At 40.9% G+C, this 12,137-nt stretch overlaps 1 protein-coding gene across 1 annotated transcript; it reads left to right on the top strand.

Moving 5' to 3' along the window:
- Window positions 1-7,944: 7,944 nt before the first annotated feature.
- Window positions 7,945-11,303, top strand: LOC103698799 (protein WALLS ARE THIN 1-like). The gene is made up of 6 exons (XM_008780847.3): window positions 7,945-8,271; window positions 8,617-8,679; window positions 8,771-8,887; window positions 8,969-9,386; window positions 10,577-10,728; window positions 10,826-11,303. Exons 1-6 carry the CDS (start codon window positions 8,063-8,065, stop codon window positions 11,016-11,018), a joined length of 1,152 nt encoding a protein of 383 aa, XP_008779069.1. The 5' UTR covers window positions 7,945-8,062; the 3' UTR covers window positions 11,019-11,303.
- Window positions 11,304-12,137: the final 834 nt, after the last annotated feature.

Raw genomic sequence — 12,137 nt, 5'->3', positions numbered from 1 at the left:
TCAAAAACCAACAGCAGATCTAAACTCATATATTATTTTTTTATTTTCCTTTTTTTAATGAAGAAAAGAATGTTCTTGTAAAATTCAAGTGGCTGTATGAGACCTATTGAAAATTGGTGGCATTGATGCACAGACATGGACTCATACACGGTGGTTTGTGACAATGAATGATAATGGTAATGAAGTGGAAAACACTTCCTCTTTTTCTTTTTTTTCTTTTTTTTTCTTTTTTAATGAGGAGGGAGGCAAAGCTACCCGACCTTTATTAGAAAAATAGAGTTTACATAAAATATTTATAAAAAAATTTCAAGAAAGAAAAATATAAAGAAATAATAAAAAACTATTATAAAAGCTAGTGGTCTATAAGTAGACTTATCAATAAGCTGAACAATCTTATAAGTAATTTGAAGGATCTCTGTGTCTTCAATGTGCAACTATATAAGCTCTGCATCCTGGTGTGAGTCAACCTTTTTCTAAAAAAAATAGATCAACATCTCTCAACGTGCGGCGCCAATGCTGCGAGGTTATTTCCAAGTTTGAGATGAGGGTCAAGTAGCTTCTCTAAACACAAATGCTTCTCGCTGAAGAAAGTTGATAAGATTTTCTACAATACACAATAGATAGAACTTGATTTCTTTAAGAAAATTTAAGCATTTCACTCCTTTCATATTTCCCAACAGACAGCAGCAATCAACTGGTGTGCAGCTTTTCTCATTAATTATTGGAAAACACTTCAAGATGCCCATTAAGTGTGGAAGAGAAGGCTTCTCAGGCTCACATATACTAGCTCGATGATTTGATATTGAATCACCTCGTGCATCATATCAATTTCTATGAGTTACACTAATTTTTTTACAAGATGTAGCCAGGAGAATTTCAACATCCCCTAGCAGCATTACTAAGTGCCTTTTTCAAACCAACGATCATGCTTCAACAAGATTAGAGATCCCAGCCAATGAGGAGCCATTGTTGAAGAGCAAGTCACCTAGTCCCAACGGACCAGCCCGGAATTGCACTATACAAATGTTTTAAGGAGATGGACCCACGGATAGCTTGCCGAATCCTCCGGCCAATGATGGTCTCAGCCAATTGGAGATGGAAAGCAAGCTCGGGTCCGTCATTTTGGGGACATCGGCGACTTTGGTGCTACCGAAAGCCGTGTCCCGGGCCAGGACAGCCTCCGACACCGGCAGAGCTCAAAGCGGCTCGAAATCCATCGCACGTACATGTACGCTGTCCCTGTCCACGCCTCCACGCCGGACACCCATCACTGCTATTCCGGGTCCAACCAGGTGCTAAACGTGCGTGACATATTCTCTCGAATCCCGGATATCCAGAGTTTGCTCCCCGCAACACCAAGGAATTGGTCCCCGGATGCCGAGTTAACTCGACCGGCTCCAAATTCTAAATTCCAAGTGTCGCCCGCCAAGGGGTCGATATCATGGGTCCCCAACAGCGACTAATGTTATCCTGGATAACGACAAAGGAGGAATGTGGATTCTGGCCTCGGGATCAGGGATGGATGATATCGCGGCATCTTTACTGCATCCGATCTGGGATATTCGGGTAATTCGTATCCTCTCCATGCCGACGGTGGAATGTGCTATCATGTCATCTGGGGGAGGTTTGCAGGGGATGGTACGTCTTTGGCTTTCCCTCTCTCTTTCTTTCTTTCTTTGTTTTTTTTTTTTTTTTTTTTTTTTGAGGACCCAGGAGGGTGCCAAAGTCGCCGCACCAAAGTGGCCTTTTTTTTTTTTTTTTTTTTTTTTTTTTTTTTTTTTTTTTTTGTGGAGGGACCCAGGAGGGTGCCAAAGTCGCCGCACCAAAGTGGCCTTTCAGATGGGGAGGGAGTCGCGGAGGGGTTCATATGGAATTTAATTATCAATTTTGGGGATAAAATAAGCTGTGGTTAATAAATACATGCGCCAAAAAACTTCAATTTGATGTGGCGAATGGACATATATAATGTATATAGCAAAATAATAAATAAATTTTTGCTGACGTCCGTTCATACTGTGCTTGGTTGTCACACCAAAAAAAAAAAAGAAGGGAAGAAAAGGTCCACGAGGGAGAGAAGACTCGAATCATCTAAATCTATGCAGAATTTGAGTGCCTTAGGTGATGGATCTACAAACTTATTTATACTGCTAGGATAGGGACTCGTATTCTTATCCATAAAGTTTATCTCTAATTATTTCCATCCATCACAGAAACTACCAGATAAGATAAACTCTGTACAACCTCTTTCTTGATTTGATGTGTCGAATGGACATTCACGACCACAAAATGGTGTACCTATTCCACATGATGGCTTGGTGTTTTTTTTTCCCTCCTTTTTTTTGACCCTTTTGTTGTTGTGCTCTTTAAAATGTTACAAACAAGAATCCGGTCGATTGATGATCAGATTGAGGAGATGGGTAGATACCAGCATCCGATCTTAATGAATTTATCATTAATTGGGAGCCTCATCCAGTTGAAAGTACTAAAATTTTATTTTTAAACTATAAACTAGATTGCGACCTCCCTGGTATAAAAATGCTTTAGAAAAGTTCATTAGGTTCATTCTTTTTCGGTTGCCTTGGCAATTCATCGTTCAACCATTTCTATGTATGGTACCAATTTTCATGTAGCTTTGCTCTCCTTTGAAAATGACCTATTTGTATCCTACTCTTTTGGATGGGTTTGGGCATGCTTGCCGGGTCCTGGTCAGAGTTTTCGATTAGTGGCTCGTACTCTCTGAATGCTTGGAATTCTGGAAGGAATTCGAGACTCCGAGACGTGGCTTAGAGGTACAAACTTGGGGTCCTCTCGGAGCCGCAAGTATTTAGAAGCATGCATCGAGGCCAATTAGACGAGGACAGGGCATGGTTTTGCCGTTTTGCGAGCCAGCAGCCTCGGCTTGGGACCCTGAGAATAAGTTTGCCTCACCAAGCGGCCAAACAAAAGTCACCAGAGGTTCTATAGTGCGCCTTTTCCACTAGTCTCGAGGATTTTACGTAAACCCATCCATCCTCCTGAATGATGGTAAGGATGTTCCAAGGAGTTGTTGGTGAATTTTAAAGGAAGATTCCTATGGTATTTTGAAGTCCATTTTTGGGCTAGATATTGTAGCCGTTACTATATCAGGAGGGTGTGATGTTAAGGGAATTAGCTTTGTTTTTAACCGAGATTAGTTACTATATATAATGCAGCTGGGTTGGGGGTGCATGTATCTTTCACGTTACATGAATCCACCATTGGATGTTTCGAAATCTATGCAGATGGATAAATGAATGAGATTGGAGTTTGGAGACCTGTAGTATGTGATCCAGCGGTCGACATCATAAAAGAAGATTGGTTATTCTTTCGCGCGAAAGATATAATCCGAACCCTAATGCCAGCTTGGGAATGATAAAAGCCAAGCACCGTACGAGGACATATATACCTGGGGGATAAAACATTGTTAGTCTTGTAAGTTTACATCTTATTAGAATGTGACCTTCCAGGTCTTTGCCAGATCACAAGAGAGCATATTCCTATCATTCCAGCGGGCTGTAACTTATTTATGCATGGCACGTAAATCCAATTGATTTGGAACTCTGCAGTTGATTAATTTGGCACACAATATACATGCCAAATGATGCTACAAATCACAAGAAGTTGGATTAGTTGGAAAGAGACTACTGATCTGATTCAGTGAATGTTCGGGGAAGATCACATCCTAATGTCTTGGTATCGTTTTCTTGTTTAATTTTCAATTATTTACTCTTAATTTGTCCTCCAACCAATGTACTTGCTGTCCTCATTTTTCTCAATAATTCACATTACCAACAAAGCTCCAAATGCCATGTCCACCGCGGGTAAAGCATCTTCTGCGTGAAGGTTAGAAACCCATTGTTTTCATATGAAATCAAGCGACTTGATCGCATGGTTAAAATAAGACACCGGAAACCATTAGTTAATAGGACAATCAAAGAAAGATGGCCTAACAAAAAACACTTCCAATGACCAAGAAAGTTGCCCCACCGATTGATCGAACAGGTGTGAAAAACGAAGGATTCACCTTCCTTCGAATCCACTGTTGGTCGGATCTCGCACAATAACCTTTTCAAGATCAGATTATCATGCATAAATGAATGAAAAAGTTTAAAGTGCTTTATGATTTTTTGCAAGGCTCGACCAACAGTCGGTGTCATAAAATTAAGAAGACCAATAATTTTTTCGCATGAAACATTCGGCCAAACCCGAGTTAACCAATACAATTAGTTTTTGTTGGTCATTCAAATCGTATCAGTATTTGCCCATCAAGTTTTTGCTCAGCTGGTTGGCATTCCTGTGGCCTAGGATTCAAATTCGGTGCCATTCCCATCATATTTCCTCAAAATAATATCAAACTCAAAAGAATGTGTTGAGATACACCATTAAGAACGAATCACTAATGCAAATCTCAAGACTATAATGATATCTGCGATCAGAGAAAATTCGTTTTCTTACTGGCTAGTGGAGCCAAGAGGTTTCATCCATGGACACACAAAAACCTGATTAAACCCTCCAACTACCCACCAAGCTAGCGGCATTGCTTAAACGAAGAAGCTAAGCTGAAAGCACCGAGAGACGAAAGAAAAGGCCGCTGCTGCCCCATAGCTTCGCACTAAACAATCTCTTTCACGTGGATCCCCATGAATACACAAACACTTCGCCATCACAGCACAAAGCAACAGCCCAAGGTTGGAAAAGCTTTCTCACAACAGCCTGCACAGAGTAGAAGATGGGATGGTCGTACGTCAGAACTCAGAACTCAGGTGGAGGCTTCGCTTTATAAGTTAAATTTAAGGGCGAAGCAAGGGAAAGGCAAGAGATCGAGACACCTAAACAATGCACTATAAACAAGGAGCAGTTCTTGGAGTTCTTTTGGCGATAATACGAATGATGGCTTGTCTCGACCGGGGCGGGCAGGCTGTCCCTTAAAGCAGGAGAGCCTCGGCACCTGAACACGCCCGCAAGCCGATGCGAGGAAAAGAAGAGCCCACGCCCGGAGAACAACTTTGGGAGTGGAGACTTTAGTGGCACCATTAAACTATCTATGGCTCCTCACTGAGCTTCAAAAGCGGCTTTCCAGTTTTTGAACTTGGTGAACCAAGGGAAGGCGAGAGGTGAAATAACGGCCGTTATTTCAACAAAAGAAAGGTTCAGTTGTTTTTTTTTTTTTTTTTTTTTGTGTGTGTTTGTGTGTTGATACGAAAAAAAATATAGGTTTTCATCTCACCTTCGCTATAGTTGATGATCTTAATAATTTATTAATGAATGCCACATATCTTCTTTCCAAAAATATTTGAATCTCTGGAATATTCTGAAACAAATTACCATTATTTTTTTTTAAAGCTTTGTTCTCTAAAAAATAGAATTTAGTGAATAAGGACTTTAAAAATCATGTTTTTTTTCCATCATTTATCATGATTTTCTGTTGTTTGAGCTAAGCTTTGCCCGACTCTTCTCCTCAAAAAATATAAGAGAAGAAAATTTATCACAATAGTTAACGATAGCCGGTACAATAGCTAATATTTTTAATTTTTAATATTTTTTAAATATAAGTCTATAATCGAGGATTATTATTATTATTATTTGTTATTAGGGGTTATGATGAGGAAGGGATCCGTTATTTGGGGACATACGAGTTATTTGGGACACTGGCGATGGAAAGAAATCGAGTCTTCTCACTCTCCAAGGTAGGTCTCGTGAATTCACCAGACAGTGGCTGGTGGATCAATGAACAGGGAAAGGTCGATGGTTGTACCTCAAAGTAAAGGAAAAAGAGACACTTGAAGCGTGTGATCCCCTAATAACGACAGCTAAAGCGTGGGATTCTCTGAGAACAGGGAGTGAGTGGGAGTGGGAAGGAGGTTGGAGAACAGGTGTATGGCAATTGATTTTAATTATGGGCCGGGGCGTACGTCCATTATGATGTGGCTCCAAAGCTGCTCCCTTCTTGGCTAACTCGATCCATACATGCCATGGATTCTATTGTATTTCCATACACAGGAGTTTAGAATGATGGTATTTTTCTAGCACAAATAATCACGGCGGGTCAGAATGGCTGGCAAAATGATGAGCTTTTTTTTTTTTTTTGACGCAGAGGAGGGGCAGATGTAAGAAAAAGAAACTAAATAACTCCAAACCAAGTGTCCGATAATCAGGACAAAAAATGTTGATACTCGTAAGAAAAAGTAGTGAAGAAAAAGAACCTCATCTAGTCCAAATTATTGTCTAATTTAGGCCTCTTTTACTAACTAATATACCGAGGTTCTTAAATTTTTGGCATGATACCTGCAAGATTATCATTATAGGAGGTTCGTGCAATGATATGGAGGCAAGTGGTATCTTGGGCTCTATTAATATGAAAATTGACATATATTTTGGTTTAAATATAAAAAATAATTATATTTTAAGGAATTTTTAGAGCATCAGATCCCTAAATATGATATACTGATGATCTCAGCTAATTAGTGCTATTCCATATGGTATCTTGTCTTAAGCAAGGACCTAGAAGTTATAAAAGTTGCTAGCTAGAGCTGCTTAAGCACTGTCATGCTATTATGCATCATAAATCAATATCAACTTTCTAAATATGTAGCATTCAGGCCGTCAACTTTCTGTCTTTCATCCTGAACTGCACCCGACGCAAGTTGGAAGGAGGCAAAAGTGATTGGATTTGGATATGGTGTCGGTTCGCTCATGGATAGCACGTCGATACTGATATCTAGGTTCCACGAAACTCTTATGAACCTAATTACTAAATACGGAATGTTTAGAGAATAAAGAATCTATCTTTTTTGAGGAAAGGACAGGTAATTAAAAGCATTAGGCATTAAAGATTACTTGAATCTACAAGATCTAGGATTTAGCATCTATAGAGGTGTTTACTGCTAGGTAAACAAATTAGACACGCTAAATAAGATTTAATGAAATGTTGATTACTAGTAAATAGTGAAATCCAAGAACATGTCTCTTAACGTTTCTAAGTGGTTTCTCCTATTTATTTGATGATTGTGTTTTTGGGTTTTAGCGATCCATCATATGCAAATGACCACATTGCACCGATGTAGATTCCTGTAATCAGCCATTTTGACAGTGTGGTAACCAAGTGAGTGAATAGTTTCTAATTAAGTGTCTCCAAATCAACTATATTGTATCTTGTTAATTTGTTTAATACACGTTTGGGTGGTTATTTTTTCTTGAACTTGTTTTTCCTGCTCTTTTTATTTGGTCTTTGTACCATGATTCCGAGCATGCGGATTAGGGTGTCTAACTACACTTTGAGAGCAGCTGTCTACTTATCACAATACAATGAGTTTCTCATCCTGATTATATATATATATATATATATATATATATATATAGATATATATAGATATAGATATATATATATATATATATATATATATATATATATGTATATATATGTAACGCAAGGGACATGCCTAATAACTATTAGGTAGGATGTTATATTATACTATAGTATTTGAAAGCATGGGGCTCACTTAACTCCCTCGTGCGTGCTCTCCAATCACTCTCCTCAATTAGCATGATCATTAGCGTTGCGGCACCGAATGGATCCGATAGCACCCTTAGTGCGCTAGTTGGTGCCTTGTCAGCCAAACTTGTAAGGAGTTATACGCAAGTTTCTGCTTCATACGTTACAAAATATCTACTACGTACTACACTTCTCTTAGTATATAGTAGAACTATTACACAGACATACGTATATACGTGCATAGACTAGGGACTCAGAGTGCTAGTTATAATGCGTGAGAGAAGAGAGAAGAATGTGGGAGACAACCAGAAACAAACAGTTGACGTAGCGTCTTTTTAGAGGGTGACAGTGGGGGCAACTCCCACACTAACATCTCCTAGGCCCCACGCCTTCCTTTGGCTCCCTTTTATTCCCCATCTCTCGCCCATATTTAGACCCCCACCCATCACTCCTCACTTCTCTGCGTTCTTCCTTCCACCCATCCTCAGTCTACTTTTCTCGCCATCTGTGCCTCCGGTCACTTGAGGTGGTGGTGGTGGTGGTGGTGGAGAAATGGCGGACGATGCGGGGAAGAGTGTATGCGGCGTGCCGGAGAGGGTGCAGCTGCATGTGGCCATGCTGGCCCTGCAGTTTGGGTACGCCGGCTTTCATGTCGTCTCCCGGGCGGCCCTTAATATGGGGATCAGCAAGGTGGTGTTCCCTGTCTATAGAAACATCATCGCTTTGATCCTCCTCGTGCCTTTTGCCTACTTCCTCGAGAAGTAAGATATCTTGCAAGCATGCTCTTTTTTTTTTATTGTGATGTATTAATTGCTTTCTTAGTAGCCCAGATTTTGAAGAGCTGTCCTCATTTCAATGAGAGTATGTAACCACTGATATTCATTTTACTTTCTCGACTTGGACATTATATTTTATTACGTACAGCAGACTAAGAATTGATCGGCAACAATTTTTAAAGGGTTGGCGCCGTTCCATGAGTCATCGATCTGGAGGAACCAGACAAAGCGGCCATATCAATTCATAAAGATGGCATACATATAGATGATTTAGACTTGCCTCTTAAAGTTGAGATTCTGAGCTCTTGTTCTGGTGTTTGTCTGTAACAGGAAAGACAGGCCAGCCATGACACTCTCCTTCCTCGTTCAATTCTTCCTCCTCGCCTTGTGTGGGTAAGATCAGAGATTACTATTTCATGTATACCGCTCTTTATTTTTGTTAATAACTTATTTACGTATGTGCGTGTGTTTTTCTCCATGCAAGTATAACTGCAAACCAGGGTTTCTACCTACTAGGCCTCGACAACACCTCTCCTACGTTCGCCTCCGCCATCCAAAACTCCGTCCCGGCCATCACCTTCCTCATGGCCGCCCTCGTCAGGCAAGCTCGCACCACCTCTCCCTTAATCAACTCATAGCTCTCCTCGTCGCGTGCAACGCTTTTGAGCCACTTCTCCAACAGGATAGAGACGGTCCGCATCCACCGAAGGGACGGGATTGCAAAGGTGGCGGGCACGTTGGCCTGCGTCGCGGGCGCATCGGTCATAACGCTATACAAGGGCCCGACCATCTTCTCGCCGTCTCATGCCCTGAACCAGCCTATCCCTCGCTCCGCACCGACGATGCTGTGGCTGGGTGACGCCGAGGGGAAGAACTGGACGCTGGGTTGCGTATATCTCATCGGACACTGTCTGTCGTGGTCGGGGTGGCTGGTTCTCCAGGCGCCGGTGCTGAAGAAGTACCCGGCGAGGCTGTCGGTGACCTCGTACACATGCTTCTTCGGCGTGATCCAGTTCCTGGTCATCGCAGCCTTCATCGAGAGGGATGCCGAGGCCTGGATCTTCCACACCGGCACCGAGCTCTTCACCATCCTCTACGCGGTATAATTTCTTTCTTTCTTTCTTTCCTTCCTTCCTTCTTTCCATGGTCTGATGGTCCTCCTCTTCGGTTAAGTTGGGGTTGGGGAAAAGAGGAAGGGGGTGCATGGATGCATTTGGGTGGAACTTGAAGCATGGTATGCTATTAGCCTCACCAATGTTAATTTCCTTACCCCTTCAAGAGTACAAGCCTTCATATATTAAATTTATGAAGTAGTGCTGAGAAAACTGGAAAAGGATAAATATTAGAAACTGATAAAACAAATACAATTAATTAGCAAGTGTTAACTCCAAGTACTTGTGAAAAAGAACATGCATGGAACTTGAGGAATGCCCGAAGTGTAGACAACTGTAGAAGAAAACCTTTGGACTCTAAGCTAACTTTGCTGTTTCCTTGTTTTATTTTTACTTTATTGATTCTTGGGGTGAGCACGGTTATCTCCCCTTAGATGCACCTGACATTTACTAAATAGTGGAGATTAATTGGCCAGTCAAACATTCCATATTGTAGGTGGCCACCAAGTACACTTCCATGCGATTGGAAAAGTGAAATGGGAAATTAAGCTTTAGAAGAGGTTCCTATATTCTATCGTTCTTCTTTAGAAGCTTTTGTAGAGTCGGTTAAAGCTAGCTTTGCTCATAGCTTTTCCTTTTTAGAGGTTAAATATACGATAGGGTGCACAAAGTTCTACATGGTGGTAGGCATAATATAACACATAAGCTTTCTTTTTCAATCCTCCTGCCCCCTTAAATCTTGTTTGTATCCATTTACAATTGATTAGGCTAGCTCCATTGGAGAGAGAACTTCCTTTCCTTCAGTCATGCCTATATTCTTCCAGTAGATAAAAGAGACTGTCTTCCCTCCTATTGGAAAGGAAGAGAGAGATAAAGCACACAATAGTTGGAGATAATCCCTGCTTTCAGGGAGCATAAGCCAGCACTCAAACATCATTGTGCATCTCCCACACCATGTTAGGACCACATGGTTACAACCTAACAAATCTTTCAAGCTATGAAGCTGAAGTTGCTATTGGTGGAATCATTATGGGCAACTTTGTGATTCTCAAAATCTAATGATATTGCCGAATAAAGCATGCCTATTATCATGACAAAGGGGCCCCAATTTACAGATGGAATTGATGTATAATTAACGTAAACATCTATCCTAACATCATACATGAGTTCCAATGCAGGGATTCATTGCTTCAGGTGTTGCGTTTGCCGTTCAAATATGGTGCATCGACAGGGGTGGTCCGGTCTTCGTTGCCGTCTACCAACCGGTCCAGACACTTGTGGTTGCTATCATGGCTTCGATTGCTTTGGGCGAACAATTCTACCTTGGAGGGTACTAATTAATATATCCTTACTAAGGCATAATGCGAGTTACAAATGAAGTTATAACACTTAGAAATTCTCTTATTCAATCCATGATCACGATGCAGGATCATTGGTGCAATATTGATCATAGCTGGACTATATCTGGTCTTGTGGGGGAAAAGTGAAGAGAGAGCATTTGCTGCAAAGGAGGCCACAGTCATGGTTTCTTCCACTGGTGAAAATGATGGACTCAGACCAACAATTCCCTTCAAGGCTTCTTCCCTTGCTCAGCCCCTATTGCCATCAGAAAATGTGTGAGAGAAAGCCCCTGGAACAACTATGGACTAATTTTTATGTTATGCTGTCAAAAAGGGAAGAACAGTGTGTGCTCGATTTATAACAAAGGGTTAGATATGTTCTCTCAAATTGAATAGGCTATATTACTTAGGTTGATGGAGAATGATCGGTGAGTAAAGCTGCTTGTGTTACTACTTCTGTTGAAAAAATCTATGAGGTTTGGCTTGTTTGCTATCGTTCTTTCCTTTAATTGGTTGTAAGTTGCAAACCTGCAGAAGAGAATCAAATCATCTATTTTGTCTCTTAGCCTAGTAAACTTTGGTAGAATATGAGTTGCTTTCAACGAATGATGGCGGTTAACTATTCACGTCCATCTAATCAACTGCTTTCCTACTATAAAAAAAAAAGATGGTGATGCCTCAAGGGAAGAGTTTCTGACAGCCACAAGGAAGCACGAGACCTTCAATTATGGCATCAAAGTGGAGGTCCCTGAAGGCCTCAAAGTTCCCTACAGTCTCTATCATGATCCACTAACTTAAATAAGTTATATTCGTGTCACTTCTCTTTCTCCAAGCCTGCCATACTTGAATTCTTTACCTTCCATTACCTCGGAAATCAATAGCGGCCTTCTGCCCTTGTGCTCAAAAGCACGGTGTGCAATCTTTTCTTCTTTCCTCAATGGTATCTAAATCATCTCTAGCACTTTCAAGAAGGAAAGGAGTCGATAGATCATGGAAGGGAACTGGTGCCTTTATTGCTAATATATATATATATATATCCTCCGAATCTTCGCATGCTGTCGCAATCTTATAGCCGGCCCTTCAATTAATCAGACCATTCCATATGAGATCTTGACCAGTGGAGCTATGGACCTAGTAAGTTTCAGCCACTTCTTACAAAGGTTAGATTACGTTACATTCTCGGGCCCCAAAATTAGGCTCTGAATCTTTTCATATTTTAATGTTCTATCTGAAGTGAGTTAGGCAAGAAAATGAACAGCGGGGAAGAGTAGTTGCTAGCGTCAATATTATCTTCTTAGTGGACCCCATGAAGAGATAAGGAGAGGAAGAGAAAGGAGGATGAAGTCTCAGAAACCAAATATAAAGGACAGACCAATGCGCCGGTGAAAGGTACAAGGCG

This window comes from Phoenix dactylifera, chromosome 18, assembly GCF_009389715.1.
Source record: "Phoenix dactylifera cultivar Barhee BC4 chromosome 18, palm_55x_up_171113_PBpolish2nd_filt_p, whole genome shotgun sequence".
Classification (NCBI taxonomy): Eukaryota; Viridiplantae; Streptophyta; class Magnoliopsida; order Arecales; family Arecaceae; genus Phoenix; species Phoenix dactylifera.
Note: the sequence above shows the minus strand (reverse complement) of the source record. Positions and strands in the feature narration are given on the sequence as shown.

Coding starts and splice junctions, on each gene's coding strand:
- LOC103698799 (XM_008780847.3), top strand. CDS start 8,063: ATGGCGGACGATGCGGGGAAGAGTGTATGCGGCGTGCCGGAGAGGGTG. Junction 8,680..8,770: donor TTCCTCCTCGCCTTGTGTGG/GTAAGATCAGAG, acceptor TCTCCATGCAAG/TATAACTGCAAACCAGGGTT. Junction 8,888..8,968: donor CTCATGGCCGCCCTCGTCAG/GCAAGCTCGCAC, acceptor CTTCTCCAACAG/GATAGAGACGGTCCGCATCC.